At 46.5% G+C, this 18,262-nt stretch overlaps 1 protein-coding gene across 6 annotated transcripts in view; it reads right to left on the reverse strand.

Annotated features, from left to right (window-relative positions):
• Nucleotides 1-16,261, reverse strand: part of LOC115165075 (mitogen-activated protein kinase 1) — a 49,063-nt gene extending 32,802 nt beyond the window's left edge. For all 6 annotated transcript variants that reach the window (XR_003870066.1, XR_003870065.1, XR_003870068.1 and 3 more), the window contains exon 1: nt 15,723-16,261. Coding sequence is in view for 1 of the 6 variants with exons in the window: in XM_029718115.1 (XP_029573975.1) it covers nt 15,723-15,868 (146 nt within the window). In the remaining 5 variants the exon portion in view is untranslated. The remainder of the gene's footprint in view (nt 1-15,722) is intronic.
• Between the last annotated feature and the right edge of the window lie 2,001 nt (nt 16,262-18,262).

Here is an 18,262-nt window from a genome sequence, read left to right on the forward strand (position 1 = left end):
GTTATGGTATGGGCCCCATGGCGGAGGTGGGGTTATGGTATGGGCCCCATGGCGGAGGTGGGGTTATGGTATGGGCCCCATGGTGGAGGTGGGGTTATGGTATGGGCCCCATGGTGGAGGTGGGGTTATGGTATGGGCCCCATGGTGGAGGTGGGGTTATGGTATGGGCCCCATGGTGGAGGTGGGGTTATGGTATGGGGCAGGCATAAGCTATGGACAACGAACACAATTGCATTTTATCAATGGCTATTTGAATGCACAGAGATACCGTGATGAGATCATGAGGCCCGTTGTCGTGCCATTCATCCACCACCATCACCTCATGTTTCAGCATGATAATGCACAGCCCCATGTCACAAGGATCTGTACACAATTCCTGGATGCTGAAAATGTCCCAGTTCCTCCATGGCCTGCATACTCACCAGACATGTCACCCATTGAGCATGTTTGGGATGCTCTGGATCAACGTGTACGACAGCGTGTTCCAGTTCTCACCAATGGTGACTTTAAAACAGTTAGAGTTTAATGGTTGTGATAGGAGTAAACTTTGGATGGATCAACAACATTGTAGTTACTCCACAATACTAACCTAAATGACAGAGTGAAAAGAAGGAAGCTTGTACAGAATACAAATATTGCAAAACATCCATCCTGTTTGCAACAAGGCACTAACGTAATACTGCAAAAATGTGGCAAAGCAATTCCCTTTATGTCCTGAATACATACGTTTATATTCGGAATATATCCAATACAACACATTACTGAGTACCACTTTCCATTATTTTAAGCATAGTGGTGGCTGCAACATGGACGCAGCGGTCTAAGTCACCGCATCTCAGTGCAAAAGGCGTCACTAAATATACCCTGGTTCGAATCCAGGCTGTATCACATCCGGCCATGATTGGGAGTCCCATAGGGCGGCGCAAAATTGGCCCAGCGTCGTCTGGGTTTGGCCGGGGTAGGAAGTCATTGTAAATAAGAATTTGTTCTTTACTAACTTACCTAGAGATATATATATATATATATATATATTTTAAATCCACTAGATGTTGGAACATTGGTGCGAGGACTTCCTACCATTCTGAGAGGAAAGACAATTTTCACGCGCTTCAGCACTCGGTGGTCCCGTTCTGTGAGCTGGTGTGGCCTACCACTTCACGGCTGAGCCGTTGTTGCTCCTAGACGTTTCCACTTCACAATAACAGCCCTTCCAGTTGAGCTCTACAGGGTAGAAATTTGACTAACTGACTTGTTAGAAAGGTGGCATCCTAAAGTCACTGAGTTCTTCAGTACGGGCCATTCTACTGCCAATGTTTGTCTATGGACAAATACACCTGTCAGCAACGGGTGTGGCTAAAATAGCCGAATTCACTAATTTGAAAGGATGTCCACATACTTTTGGCCATGGTGTGTACATTACTTTGTTACAAGACAACTGCTTAAGTAAAAATGGTTTCATAGGACACATTTGAGTGATTGCTTGTTCCATTTAATTCTGTGGTTACCACAACCAGCTCTCTCTGGCTGCGACTGGGAGTGAAAACCTTCACACACACACACACACACACACACACACACACACACACACACACACACACACACACACACACACACACACACACACACACACACACACACACACACAGAACAGAGCTGAACAGAGCTGAACAGAACAGAAGAGCTGAACAGAACAGAACAGAGCTGAACAGAACAGAACAGAGCTGAACAGAACAGAGCTGAACAGAACAGAGCTGAACAGAACAGAGCTGAACAGAACAGACCAGAACAGAGAGTCAGTGGTCTACTTCAGAAATAGAGCCTGTACACCACCCTTAGCGGTGGTATACTGGCCATATATCACAACCCCCCGAGGTGCCTCAACCAACGTAATTACAGCAGTTAAAGCCTGTGGTATACGGTCTGATATACCATGAATGTCAGCCAATCAGCATTCAGGACTGGAATCACCCTGTTTATAAAAGAAAATAAATAGCAGTGATATCTGGACTAAATCCCCACATCAAACCCTTCTCTAGTAGCAGTGATAGCTGGACTAAATACCCACATTAAACCCTTCTCTAGTAGCAGTGATATCTGGACTAAAGCCCCACATTAAACCCTTCTCTAGTAGCAGCGATAGCTGGACTAAAGCCCCACATTAAACCCTTCTCTAGTAGCAGCGATAGCTGGACTAAATCCCCACATTAAACCCTTCTCTAGTAGCAGTGATAGCTGGACTAAATCCCCACATTAAACCCTTCTCTAGTAGCAGTGATAGCTGGACTAAAGCCCCACATTAAACCCTTCTCTAGTAGCAGCGATAGCTGGACTAAATCCCCACATTAAACCCTTCTCTAGTAGCAGCGATAGCTGGACTAAATCCCCACATTAAACTCTTCTCTAGTAGCAGCGATAGCTGGACTAAATCCCCACATTAAACCCTTCTCTAGTAGCAGTGATAGCTGGACTAAAGCCCCACATTAAACCCTTCTCTAGTAGCAGTGATAGCTGGACTAAAGCCCCACATTAAACCCTTCTCTAGTAGCAGTGATAGCTGGACTAAAGCCCCACATTAAACCCTTCTCTAGTAGCAGTGATAGCTGGACTAAAACCCCACATTAAACCCTTCTCTACTAGCAGTGATATCTGGACTAAATCCCCACATTAAACCCTTCTCTAGTAGCAGTGATATCTGGACTAAAGCCCCACATTAAAGCCTTCTCTACTAGCAGTGATAGCTGGACTAAATCCCCACATTAAACCCTTCTCTAGTAGCAGTGATAGCTGGACTAAAGCCCCACATTAAACCCTTCTCTAGTAGCAGTGATATCTGGACTAAAACCCCACATTAAACCCTTCTCTACTAGCAGTGATAGCTGGACTAAAGCCCCACATTAAACCCTTCTCTACTAGCAGCGATAGCTGGACTAAATCCCCACAAACCCTTCTCTAGTAGCAGCGATAGCTGGACTAAAGCCCCACATTAAACCCTTCTCTAGTAGCAGTGATAGCTGGACTAAAGCCCCACATTAAACCCTTCTCTACTAGCAGCGATAGCTGGACTAAAACCCCACATTAAACCCTTCTCTACTAGCAGTGATAGCTGGACTAAAGCCCCACATTAAAGCCTTCTCTTAAAATGACAACAGTGTTGGGTTTGTGGTGTTTGTAGATGTCAGTAGTAGAGTGGTTGGTTGCCGTAGAGACGAGGTGTTGGTAATGGCAGTCAGACAGGGACAGCAGAAATATAGGCGCCATGATGGGAAACATTTTGACACTTATCACTACAGTCGTCAGGGGTTAAAGGTCAGGGAGTGATGGGTCAAACACACACACACACACACACACACACACCTCTACCAACAGGTCCAACACACAACGTTGGTCCACCTCTCTCTCTAACGTTGGGAACGTTGGTCCACCTCTCTCTCTCTAACGTTGGGAACGTTGGTCCATCTCTCTCTCTCTAACGTTAGGAACGTTGGTCCACCTCTCTCTCTAACGTTGGGAACGTTGGTCCACCTCTCTCTCTCTAACGTTGGGAACGTTGGTCCTCCTCTCTCTCTAACGTTAGGAACGTTGGTCCACCTCTCTCTCTAACGTTGGGAACGTTGGTCCACCTCTCTCTAACGTTGGGAACGTTGGTCCATCTCTCTCTCTAACGTTGGGAACGTTGGTCCTCCTCTCTCTCTAACGTTGGTCCATCTCTCTCTCTAACGTTGGGAACGTTGGTCCTCCTCTCTCTCTAACGTTGGGAACGTTGGTCCTCCTCTCTCTCTAACGTTGGGAACGTTGGTCCTCCTCTCTCTCTCTAACGTTGGGAACATTGGTCCACCTCTCTCTCTCTAACGTTGGTCCTCCTCTCTCTCTAACGTTGGGAACGTTGGTCCTCCTCTCTCTCTAACGTTGGGAACGTTGGTCCTCCTCTCTCTCTAACGTTGGGAACGTTGGTCCTCCTCTCTCTCTCTAACGTTGGTCCATCTCTCTCTCTAACGTTGGGAACGTTGGTCCTCCTCTCTCTCTCTAACGTTGGGAACGTTGGTCCATCTCTCTCTCTAACGTTGGGAACGTTGGTCCATCTCTCTCTCTAACGTTGGGAACGTTGGTCCATCTCTCTCTCTAACGTTGGGAACGTTGGTCCTCCTCTCTCTCTAACGTTGGGAACGTTGGTCCTCCTCTCTCTCTCTAACGTTGGGAACGTTGGTCCACCTCTCTCTCTCTAACGTTGGTCCTCCTCTCTCTCTAACGTTGGTCCTCCTCTCTAACGTTGGGAACGTTGGTCCACCTCTCTAACGTTGGGAACGTTGGTCCACCTCTCTAACGTTGGGAACGTTGGTCCACCTCTCTAACGTTGGGAACGTTGGTCCACCTCTCTAACGTTGGGAACGTTGGTCCACCTCTCTAACGTTGGGACCGTTGGTCCACCTCTCTAACGTTGGGAACGTTGGTCCACCTCTCTAACGTTGGGAACGTTGGTCCACCTCTCTAACGTTGGGAACGTTGGTCCACCTCTCTAACGTTGGGAACGTTGGTCCACCTCTCTAACGTTGGGAACGTTGGTCCACCTCTCTAACGTTGGGAACGTTGGTAGCTAGCACTTAGCACTTTTTTTTGCCACGTAAAATGTTTTGAAAAAACCCCAGAGATTCTTATTGGACAAATAAAAAAGTTAGGTCCCTCCCTCCTGGTTTGGTTTCTAGTGACGACACGCTGGTTGGTTGGTTGAGCTGTCAGTCACAACAACTTCCTCCTGTCCTGACCTGACTACAGGGTTAATATGATCTCATTCAGACACACTGAACAGCTAATCTATGAGCTCTATTAACAGATTAAAAAAGGGACAGCTTGTACCTTGTATTGACTCACTGGGACTGTCCTGGCTGGATCCCAGACCTGCCTCATCCAGCCAGGACAGAGATGACCAGTGAGACTTTATGAACTAAACTGACATGAAGCCGTGTTATGGAAGGGGTGAAGAGGTGGCTGGCTGTCCACAGGAAGCTCACTGATACAACACACACACACACACACACACACAAACACAGGAACACTCCAGGGATCAAGGCTACATTCCAGCTTCCTTACATCATCGCAGGACAGACACACACACACACACACACTTGCACAAAACACACACTCCAGGGTTCTGCCCAAAGAATGTACGAGGGGCGCTGCGACACCTTGTGGAATTGGCTGCCCCACTTCGTAAACATTTCAGAGCCATCGCCTACACCTCTGAAAAACATCTAGCCCGAAACTGCCTTGCATTTCTAGTATAAATTACAACTGTACATATGATTCCATATGATCAAGACAAACAAACTAACGCTATAAGGGACATGGACCTAGTCCCAGTGAGCTGTGGTATCAGCTGATACTTGGGATAAATTGTGTGATTTATATTAACACAGCCAGCCAGAGTCACAGTGCTCCCACCATGTAAATATTAACACAGCCAGCCAGAGTCACAGTGCTCCCTCAATGTTAATATTAACACAGCCAGCCAGAGTCACAGTGCTCCCTCCATGTAAATATTAACACAGCCAGCCAGAGTCACAGTGCTCCCTCCATGTAAATATTAACACGGAAGGCCAGAGTCACAGTGCTCCCTCCATGTAAATATTAATACAGCCAGCCAGAGTCACAGTGCTCCCTCCATGTAAATATTAACACAGCCAGCCAGAGTCACAGTGCTCCCTCCATGTAAATATTAACACAGCCAGCCAGAGTCACAGTGCTCCCTCCATGTAAATATTAATACAGCCAGCCAGAGTTACAGTGCTCCCTCCATGTAAATATTAACACAGCCAGCCAGTCACAGTGCTCCCTCCATGTAAATATTAATACAGCCAGCCAGAGTCACAGTGCTCCCTCCATGTAAATATTAATACAGCCAGCCAGAGTCACAGTGCTCCCTCCATGTAAATATTAATACAGCCAGCCAGAGTCACAGTGCTCCCTCCATGTAAATATTAATACAGCCAGCCAGAGTCACAGTGCTCCCTCCATGTAAATATTAATACAGCCAGCCAGAGTCACAGTGCTCCCTCCATGTAAATATTAATACAGCCAGAGTCTAGTCACAGTGCTCCCTCCATATAAATATTAATACAGCCAGCCAGAGTCACAGTGCTCCCTCCATGTAAATATTAACACAGCCAGAGTCTAGTCACAGTGAGCTGTGGTATTAGCTGATACTTGGGCTAAATTGTGTGATTTATATTAACACAGCCAGCCAGAGTCACAGTGCTCCCTCCATGTAAATATTAATACAGCCAGCCAGTCACAGTGCTCCCTCCATGTAAATATTAACACAGCCAGCCAGAGTCACAGTGCTCCCTCCATGTAAATATTAACACAGCCAGCCAGAGTCACAGTGCTCCCTCCATGTAAATATTAATACAGCCAGCCAGAGTCACAGTGCTCCCTCCATGTAAATATTAATACAGCCAGCCAGAGTCACAGTGCTCCCTCCATGTAAATATTAATACAGCCAGCCAGAGTCACAGTGCTCCCTCCATGTAAATATTAATACAGCCAGCCAGAGTCACAGTGCTCCCTCCATGTAAATATTAATACAGCCAGCCAGAGTCACAGTGCTCCCTCCATGTAAATATTAATACAGCCAGCCAGAGTCTAGTCACAGTGCTCCCTCCATGTAAATATTAATACAGCCAGCCAGAGTCACAGTGCTCCCTCCATGTAAATATTAATACAGCCAGCCAGAGTCACAGTGCTCCCTCCATGTAAATATTAATACAGCCAGCCAGAGTCACAGTGCTCCCTCCATGTAAATATTAATACAGCCAGCCAGAGTCACAGTGCTCCCTCCATGTAAATATTAATACAGCCAGCCAGAGTCACAGTGCTCCCTCCATGTAAATATTAATAGAGCCAGAGTGTAGTCAGTGCTCCCTCCATGTAAATATTAATACAGCCAGCCAGAGTCACAGTGCTCCCTCCATGTAAATATTAATACAGCCAGCCAGCCAGAGTCACAGTGCTCCCTCCATGTAAATATTAATACAGCCAGCCAGCCAGAGTCACAGTGCTCCCTCCATGTAAATATTAATACAGCCAGCCAGAGTCACAGTGCTCCCTCCATGTAAATATTAATACAGCCAGCCAGCCAGAGTCACAGTGCTCCCTCCATGTAAATATTAATACAGCCAGCCAGCCAGAGTCACAGTGCTCCCTCCATGTAAATATCAATACAGCCAGCCAGAGTCACAGTGCTCCCTCCATGTAAATATCAATACAGCCAGCCAGAGTCACAGTGCTCCCTCCATGTAAATATTAATACAGCCAGCCAGAGTCACAGTGCTCCCTCCATGTAAATATTAATACAGCCAGCCAGAGTCACAGTGCTCCCTCCATGTAAATATTAATACAGCCAGCCAGAGTCACAGTGCTCCCTCCATGTAAATATTAATACAGCCAGCCAGAGTCTAGTCACAGTGCTCCCTCCATGTAAATATTAATACAGCCAGCCAGAGTCACAGTGCTCCCTCCATGTAAATATTAATACAGCCAGCCAGAGTCACAGTGCTCCCTCCATGTAAATATTAATACAGCCAGCCAGAGTCACAGTGCTCCCTCCATGTAAATATTAATACAGCCAGCCAGAGTCACAGTGCTCCCTCCATGTAAATATTAATAGAGCCAGAGTGTAGTCAGTGCTCCCTCCATGTAAATATTAATACAGCCAGCCAGAGTCACAGTGCTCCCTCCATGTAAATATTAATACAACCAGCCAGAGTCACAGTGCTCCCTCCATGTAAATATTAATACAGCCAGCCAGCCAGAGTCACAGTGCTCCCTCCATGTAAATATTAATACAGCCAGCCAGAGTCACAGTGCTCCCTCCATGTAAATATTAATACAGCCAGCCAGCCAGAGTCACAGTGCTCCCTCCATGTAAATATTAATACAGCCAGCCAGCCAGAGTCACAGTGCTCCCTCCATGTAAATATCAATACAGCCAGCCAGAGTCACAGTGCTCCCTCCATGTAAATATCAATACAGCCAGCCAGAGTCACAGTGCTCCCTCCATGTAAATATTAATACAGCCAGCCAGAGTCACAGTGCTCCCTCCATGTAAATATTAATACAGCCAGCCAGAGTCACAGTGCTCCCTCCATGTAAATATTAATACAGCCAGCCAGAGTCACAGTGCTCCCTCCATGTAAATATTAATACAGCCAGCCAGAGTCACAGTGCTCCCTCCATGTAAATATTAATACAGCCAGCCAGAGTCACAGTGCTCCCTCCATGTAAATATCAATACAGCCAGCCAGAGCCACAGTGGCGTAAAAACAAAACGCATTTTCGCCCAAGAGAAGAGTTTCCATCGAATTGACTTGTTTCAGATAAAATGTGTGATGAGGTAGCGCACATAAAATACCTTTTACAGGTAAATTCCCACATACTGAATAAAAAACCCAAGTTAAATGGGTTTCCATGGAATTTTACAGTCTACTGATGGTGCTGTCACAGATAATATGTTATACAGCCAGATCACGCTCTCTGGTCAACAGTGGTATCTACACCATGAGTTCATTATTAATGGACAAACACATGCTCTCTGGTCAACAGTGGTATCTACACCATGAGGTCATTATTAATGGACAAACACACGCTCTCTGGTCAACAGTGGTATCTACACCATGAGGTCATTATTAATGGACAAACACACGCTCTCTGGTCAACAGTGGTATCTACACCATGAGGTCATTATTAATGGACAAACACACGCTCTCTGGTCAACTGTGTCCTAATAATCTGCAGCCTAATAAACTGTCCTAACTTATTCCATCTGCAGCCTAATAAACTGTCCTAACTTACTCCATCTGCAGCCTAATAAACTGGCCTAACTTATTCCATCTGCAGCGTAATAAACTGGCCTAACTTATTCCATCTGCAGCCGAATAAACTGCCGTAACTTATTCCATCTGCAGCCTAATAAGCTGCCGGAAGTTATTCCATCTGCAGCCTAATAAACTGTCAGAACTTATTCCATCTGCAGCCTAATATACTGTCCTAACTTATTCCATCTGCAGCCTAATATACTGTCCTAACTTATTCCATCTGCAGCCTAATAAACTGTCAGAACTTATTCCATCTGCAGTCTAATAAACTGTCCTAACTTATTCCATCTGCAGCCTAATAAACTGCCCTAACTTATTCCATCTGCAGCCTAATAAAGTGCATGTTTGACCAGTCAGGACAGGACCAAACATGTCGCTGCGTGACTCCAAGCCTACTTACTTCCACCGACATTTTACCAACAAAAAGATCCACCTTGTCTAGTTTACCAACAAAACAAATGTGTGTCCATCAGGCTTGTCATGACATTTTCTATCCGACATGTACTTTAATCACATAAAATGGAAACCTGGTTAATTACACAGTTTGCTCACTTTTTGGCACATGCAGATTGGGGCCAATAGGCAGTTAACACTCACAGACCCAGTACGGGTAACAGAGACCCAGACACAGACCCAGTACGGGTAACAGAGACCCAGACACAGACCCAGTACGGGGTAACAGAGACCCAGACACAGACCCAGTACGGGTAACAGAGACCCAGACAGAGACCCAGTACGGGTAACAGAGACCCAGACAGAGACCCAGTACGGGTAACAGAGACCCAGTACGGGTAACAGAGACCCAGACAGAGACCCAGTACGGGTAACAGAGACCCAGTACGGGTAACTGAGACCCAGTACGGGGTAACAGAGACCCAGACAGAGACCCAGTACGGGTAACAGAGACCCAGTACGGGTAACAGAGACCCAGTACGGGGTAACAGAGACCCAGTACGGGGTAACAGAGACCCAGTACGGGGTAACAGAGACCCAGTACGGGTAACAGAGACCCAGTACGGGTAACAGAGACCCAGTACGGGGTAACAGAGACCCAGTACGGGGTAACAGAGACCCAGTACGGGGTAACAGAGACCCAGTACGGGGTAACAGAGACCCAGTACGGGTAACAGAGACCCAGTACGGGGTAACAGAGACCCAGTACGGGGTAACAGAGACCCAGTAGGGGTAACAGAGACCCAGTACGGGGTAACAGAGACCCAGTACGGGGTAACAGAGACCCAGTACGGGGTAACAGAGACCCAGTACGGGGTAACAGAGACCCAGTACGGGGTAACAGAGACCCAGTACGTGGTAACAGAGACCCAGTACGTGGTAACAGAGACCCAGTACGGGGTAACAGAGACCCAGTACGGGGTAACAGAGACCCAGTACGTGGTAACAGAGACCCAGTACGTGGTAACAGAGACCCAGTACGGGGTAACAGAGACCCAGTACGGGGTAACAGAGACCCAGTACGGGTAACAGAGACCCAGTACGGGTAACAGAGACCCAGTACGGGTAACAGAGACCCAGTACGGGTAACAGAGACCCAGACAGAGACCCAGTACGGGTAACAGAGACCCAGTACGGGGTAACAGAGACCCAGTACGGGGTAACAGAGACCCAGTACGGGTAACAGAGACCCAGTACGGGGTAACAGAGACCCAGTACGGGGTAACAGAGACCCAGTACGGGGTAACAGAGACCCAGACAGAGACCCAGACAGAGACCCATATTTAGGCGTGTCATAACAAAGGGGTTTAATACTTATTGACTCAAGACATTTCAGCTTTTAATTTGTAATTCATGTGTAAAAAAAAAAAGAAGAAAAATGTCAATGTTGATATTATGTGGTATTGTACGCAGGCCAGACTCTGTACGGACCAGCCTAAACCAGTGTGAATTCTTCCTGAATACTCTATACGGACCAGCCTAAACCAGTGTGAATTCTTCCTGAATACTCTATACGGACCAGCCTAAACCAGTGTGAATTCTTCCTGAAGACTCTGTACGGACCAGCCTAAACCAGTGTGAATTCTTCCTGAAGACTCTGTACGGACCAGCCTAAACCAGTGTGAATCCTTCCTGAATACTCTATACGGACCAGCCTAAACCAGTGTGAATCCTTCCTGAATACTCTATACGGACCAGCCTAAACCAGTGTGAATCCTTCCTGAAGACTCTGTACGGACCAGCCTAAACCAGTGTGAATCCTTCCTGAAGACTCTGTACGGACCAGCCTAAACCAGTGTGAATCCTTCCTGAAGACTCTGTACGGACCAGCCTAAACCAGTGTGAATCCTTCCTGAAGACTCTGTACGGACCAGCCTAAACCAGTGTGAATCCTTTCCTGAAGACTCTGTACAGACCAGCCTAAACCAGTGTGAATCCTTCCTGAAAGACCAGCCTAAACCAGTGTGAAACCTTCCTGAAAGACCAGCCTAAACCAGTGTGAATCCTTCCTGAATACTCTATACGAACCAGCCTAAACCAGTGTGAATCCTTCCTGAATACTCTGTACGGACCAGCCTAAACCAGTGTGAATTCTTCCTGAAGACTCTGTACGGACCAGCCTAAACCAGTGTGAATTCTTCCTGAATACTCTGTACAGACCAGCCTAAACCAGTGTGAATTCTTCCTGAAGACTCTGTACGGACCAGCCTAAACCAGTGTGAATTCTTCCTGAAGACTCTGTACGGACCAGCCTAAACCAGTGTGAATCCTTCCTGAATACTCTATACGGACCAGCCTAAACCAGTGTGAATCCTTCCTGAATACTCTATACGGACCAGCCTAAACCAGTGTGAATCCTTCCTGAAGACTCTGTACGGACCAGCCTAAACCAGTGTGAATCCTTCCTGAAGACTCTGTACGGACCAGCCTAAACCAGTGTGAATCCTTCCTGAAGACTCTGTACGGACCAGCCTAAACCAGTGTGAATCCTTCCTGAAGACTCTGTACGGACCAGCCTAAACCAGTGTGAATCCTTTCCTGAAGACTCTGTACAGACCAGCCTAAACCAGTGTGAATCCTTCCTGAAAGACCAGCCTAAACCAGTGTGAAACCTTCCTGAAAGACCAGCCTAAACCAGTGTGAATCCTTCCTGAATACTCTATACGAACCAGCCTAAACCAGTGTGAATCCTTCCTGAAGACTCTGTACGGACCAGCCTAAACCAGTGTGAATCCTTCCTGAAAGACCAGCCTAAACCAGTGTGAAACCTTTCCTGAAGACTCTGTACGGACCAGCCTAAACCAGTGTGAATCCTTCCTGAAAGACCAGCCTAAACCAGTGTGAAACCTTTCCTGAAGACTCTGTACGGACCAGCCTAAACCAGCAGTATGGCTAGTCTACCTTTCTGTCCTTCCAAAATTAGGAGTAGTATGGAAAAAAAACCTCTGTGATTCTATGTTCACACAGGGAAAGGTGAGTGATTAGGTGAGTGATTAGGGAGGGTTGGTGTGTGTGTTTGCTCAGTGCAGGAGGGAGGCTGGGAGGGGCAAGCTGGGAAATGCAGAGAGAGTGCCAAGTGCAGTCATGTGGCTGGCTCCCTGCCTGCCTGGCTCCACTGAGACATAGCTTGCATCCCAAATGACACACTTTTCCCTATGTAGTGCACTCCTTTTGACCAGGGCCCATAGGGCACAGCCATAGCCTAAACCCTGGCTGTCTCATTTGTTCCTGCAGGAGGGTGGAATTCAAGGAAGCATGCAACTAAAACCTACAGTCAGGGGTTGTTTCATGACAGGGCCCACACACCTCTCCCCCTCTCTCCCCCTCTCTCCCTCCGTTTCAACCCTTCTCCCTCTCATTCTACCCTTTCCCTCTCATTCTACCCTTCTCCCTCTCTTTCTACCCTTTTCCCACTCATTCTACCCTTTTCCCTCTAGAATAACAGATGGGTCTCCTCACAGTACCTGGGACTAGAATAACAGATGGTCTCCTCAGTACCTGGGACTAGAATAACAGATGGTCTCCTCAGTACCTGGGACTAGAAGAACAGATGTTCTCCTCAGTACCTGGGACTAGAATAACAGATGGTCTCCTCAGTACCTGGGACTAGAATAACAGAAGGTCTCCTCAGTACCTGGGACTGGAATAACAGATGGTCTCCTCAGTACCTGGGACTAGAATAACAGATGGTCTCCTCAGTACCTGGGACTAGAAGAACAGATGGTCTCCTCAGTACCTGGGACTAGAAGAACAGATGGTCTCCTCACAGTACCTGGGACTAGAAGAACAGATGGGTCTCCTCAGTACCTGGGACTAGAATAACAGAAGGTCTCCTCAGTACCTGGGACTGGAATAACAGATGGTGTCCTCAGTACCTGGGACTAGAATAACAGATGGTCTCCTCAGTACCTGGGACTAGAATAACAGATGGGTCTCCTCAGTACCTGGGACTAGAAGAACAGATGGTCTCCTCAGTACCTGGGACTAGAATAACAGAAGGTCTCCTCACAGTACCTGGGACTAGAATAACAGATGGTCTCCTCAGTACCTGGGACTAGAATAACAGATGGTCTCCTCAGTACCTGGGACTAGAATAACAGATGGTCTCCTCAGTACCTGGGACTAGAATAACAGGTCTCCTCAGTACCTGGGACTAGAATAACAGATGGTCTCCTCAGTACCTGGGACTAGAATAACAGATGGTGTCCTCAGTACCTGGGACTAGAATAACAGATGGTCTCCTCAGTACCTGGGACTCCATTTGCTGACACCTCCCACTGTTTCTCAATGAGCTAAAACGTACACAACCACAAAGTGTGTGTGTGTGTGTGTGTGTGTGTGTGTGTGTGTGTGAGAGAGAGAGAGAAAGAGACAGATTGCAAGTGACTACATTAACAATCTTGGTGGGACTTGCAATGTATGATGTCGACTGCTATTGAGAGAGATTCTATTAGAACTGGAGACTAGTGGAGGAGAGAGAACTAGTATCACTAGTCCTACTGTAGTTTATAACTGGAGACTAGTGGAGGAGAGAGAACTAGTATCACTAGTCCTACTGTAGTTTATAACTGGAGACTAGTGGAGGAGAGAGAACTAGTATCACTAGTCCTACTGTAGTTTATAACTGGAGACTAGTGGAGGAGAGAGAACTAGTATCACTAGTCCTACTGTAGTTTATAACTGGAGACTAGTGAAGGAGAGAGAACTAGTATCACTAGTCCTACTGTAGTTTATAACTGGAGACTAGTGGAGGAGAGAGAACTAGTATCACTAGTCCTACTGTAGTTTATAACTGGAGACTAGTGGAGGAGAGAGAACTAGTATCACTAGTCCTACTGTAGTTTATAACTGGAGACTAGTGGAGGAGAGAGAACTAGTATCACTAGTCCTACTGTAGTTTACAACTGGAGACTAGTGGAGGAGAGAGAACTAGTATCACTAGTCCTACTGTAGTTTACAACTGGAGACTAGTGAAGGAGAGAGAACTAGTATCACTAGTCCTACTGTAGTTTACAACTGGAGACTAGTGGAGGAGAGAGAACTAGTATCACTAGTCCTACTGTAGTTTATAACTGGAGACTAGTGGAGGAGAGAGAACTAGTATCACTAGTCCTACTGTAGTTTACAACTGGAGACTAGTGGAGGAGAGAGAACTAGTATCACTAGTCCTACTGTAGTTTATAACTGGAGACTAGTGGAGGAGAGAGAACTAGTATCACTAGTCCTACTGTAGTTTACAACTGGAGACTAGTGGAGGAGAGAGAACTAGTATCACTAGTCCTACTGTAGTTTATAACTGGAGACTAGTGGAGGAGAGAGAACTAGTATCACTAGTCCTACTGTAGTTTACAACTGGAGACTAGTGAAGGAGAGAGAACCAGTAGCTGGTGAGGGTAATGCAGCATTAACACGGGGTTTAACCGCGGTAGACAACCTATCGAAAGGAGAAGGTACAGAACTCCATCAGGGCTCCACACCTTCAGATCCAGCATTACACTGGCTCTCACACTGGCCCTCACACCTGGCCCTCACACCTGGCCCTCACACCTGGCCCTCACACCTGGCTCTCACACCTGGCCCTCACAGCTGGCCCTCACACCTGGCCCTCACACCTGGCCCTCACACCTGGCCCTCACACCTGGCCCTCACACCTGGCCCTCACGCTGGCCCTCACGCTGGCCCTCACGCTGGCCCTCAGGCTGGCCCTCAGGCTGGCCCTCAGGCTGGCCCTACACAAACGCTCTCTCCCATCAGCACCCTGATCTATCTGCAAGCGATGTCAAGATAACGTGCACGACTGTGACTTCTGCAGTTGTATGTGTTTAACCGAAACCAGCTCCCCAGTAACTCTGAAACTATGTTTAGTCTTTTCTTTATGACTAGTTGAAGGCCTACTGACAGGTTAGGACATTTGAATTGAGGTTTTAAAAGAAGCATACAGGAGTTGAGTATTTATCTTCTTAGGAGGCAGGTATCCGTTTGAGCTGTGGTTACTTTGATAAATCACCTAGGTGATAAACATCTCCGACATGTAGGTTTAATGAAAAGTTTATCAAATTAAAGATACATTAATTGTCGAGTCAAAATAGGCTATATTTATATAAAAATTGGATGACATAACTTAAAACCAAAACATGTATCACATGCGCTGAAACCCTAATTAAACCCAGTTAGTTAATGAAATATGAAATGTATCGGTGTTTTGAGTTGACCTAAGATCAACAAGTAACAAGAGCCTTAACTCAGTGGCCCCCAAGGCGCAATATCACCCAACACCTAGTGGGTCAGACACCGACATCCCATGTTACAGTGTAGCAGTACAGAGTACTGCGGATAACTCTAGCCTGTCTACTAAGTAACATGTCTGCCGTTATGGGCAGCTAGGGGGGAAATATTTCTTACCACACCATTCCATAGGCGCCCTCGCCAATATAGGACAGATTGTGGTAGCGAGGGCCGACATCGAAGGCCTGTCCTCGGACTAACTCGGCGCCGGATCCGGGGTTGGGGCCGCTGCCAGCACTGGCAGATACTGCTGCTGTCGCCATTGTGAAAACTAGCTGGATTTTTTTTTTTTTTTACACGTTCTTCACAGCCAGAAAGAAAAGGAGAAAAAATCCGAAAAGTCACCGCTGTAATAACGTTATACAAACACAGTGAGACTTGATGAAGTCCTCAGTAATGGCGAAAGATAGTAAGAAAAGTAATTCGTCCTCTCCTCGGCGCTTTCAACGTGTACAAAGGCTGAATCCACTGACTGCAATTGGTAGCTACAGCGAGAGCATGGGTGTATTCATTACGCCGGTTCTGTTGCGAAATGTTTGGTCTGTTGCAAAACCTTTTTGCAACAGAAAGCGTTTCCTCCCAACGTAAAACGTTTTGCAGCGAAAACGAGAGTTTCTATTTGACAAATTCAGGTAAGCCCCTCCCCGTTTCCTTCCGTTTGCTCTGTTTGCTTCTTACACGGTAAACGGTTTCCGTTGCAAGACGTAATGAATACACAGAGCTGAGCCGAGCCTCACTCGGCTGCTGCTGCAGGAAATAACGGAGTGCGTCATGTGATCAAGGAGGCAAGACAAGATTGACAACCTCGCTGTGAGAATATCTTCAACATCACATGGATAAATCAAACTCATTATAACACAAATTACCTTTGTCTACAGATTAGGCCCATGAGGATGAAGGTTACTAGGCACAACCCTTTAGGATAATATCAGATATTCTTACATGCAGGTCCATCTTTATTGCATGACTGCAAATTATAGATTGACATGATTTGCCTACAACCACTTGTCCATAATGAGTATGTATTATTGTGGATTATCATGATGATAATCTGAGTATGTATTATTGTGGATTATCATGATGATAATCTGAGTATGTATTATTGTGGATTATCATGATGATAATCTGAGATTACTGAATCATTATGAGGGGTTAATCTCCAATCTTCAGGTTGAGGCAGTTGGCAGTTCCTGGAGTGCGGTGCCAGGAAAATAACCTCTCACTCAACGTCAACAAAACAAAGGAGATGATCGTGGACTTCAGGAAACAGCAGAGGGAGCACCTCCCTATCCACATCGAAGGGTCAGCAGTGGAGAAGGTGGAGAGTTTTAAATTCCTCTGCGTACACATCACAGACAAACTGAAATGGTCCACCCACACAGACAGCGTAGTGAAGAAGGCGCAACAGCGCCTCTTCAACCTCAGGAGGCTGAAGAAATTTGTCTTGGCACCTAAAACCCTCACAAACTTTTACAGATGCACAATTGAGAGCATCCTGTCGGGCTGTATCACCGTCTGGTACGGCAACTGTCCAACTCATCTCCGGGGGCAAACTACCTGCCCTCCAGGACACCTACACCACCCGATGTGACAGGAAGGCCAAAAAGATCATCAAGGACAACAACCACCCGAGCCACGGCCTGTTCACCCCACTATCATCCAGAAGGCGAGGTCAGTACAGGTGCATCAATGCTGGGACCGAGAGACTGAAAAACAGCTTCTATCTCAAGGCCATCAGACTGTTAAATAACCATCATTAGCACATTAGAAGCTGCTGCCCTATATACATAGACATGGAATCACTGGTCACTTTATTAAATGGAACACTAGTCACTTTAATAATGTTTACATACTGCTTTACTCATCTCATATGTATATACTGTATTCTATTCCACTGTGTCTTAGTCTATGGCGCTCCGACATTGCTCGTCCATATATTTATATTCTATATCCTATTCCTTTACTTAGATTTGTGTGTATTGTTGTGAAATTGTTAGATATTACTGCTAGAAACAAAAGCATTTTGTTACACCTGCAATAACATCTGCTAAACATGTGACGAATAACATTTGATTTTGATTGGGCATTCAGATCTTTTTTTTTTACAGATCTCAGAGGGGAAACTATTTCCACTTCAACCCATAAAGAGATGAATGACCCTGAAACAGCTCCTAGGTAGGCCTACTCATGAAGATCTGAGAGGATTGGACAGGTATAAGAAACACAGATGTTGCCCCACCTTACCTTCAAATATACAAGGTGGATGTTCTGCCATAGTGCTTACTATACTCTCAGATCTACCACTGTCTAGGACCTAGGCAGGGTCTCAGATCTACCACTATCTAGGACCTAGGCAGGGTCTCAGATCTACCACTATCTAGGACCTAGGCAGGGTCTCAGATCTACCACTATCTAGGACCTAGGCAGGGTCTCAGATCTACCACTATCTAGGACCTAGGCAGGGTCTCTCTCAGATCTACCACTGTCTAGGACCTAGGCAGGGTCTCTCTCAGATCTACCACTATCTAGGACCTAGGAATGGTCTTTCTCAGATCTACCACTATCTAGGACCTAGGAAGGGTCTCAGATCTACCACTGTCTAGGACCTAGGCAGGGTCTCAGATCTACCACTGTCTAGGACCTAGGCAGGGTCTCAG

Source organism: Salmo trutta, chromosome 27, assembly GCF_901001165.1.
Source record: "Salmo trutta chromosome 27, fSalTru1.1, whole genome shotgun sequence".
NCBI lineage: Eukaryota > Metazoa > Chordata > Actinopteri > Salmoniformes > Salmonidae > Salmo > Salmo trutta.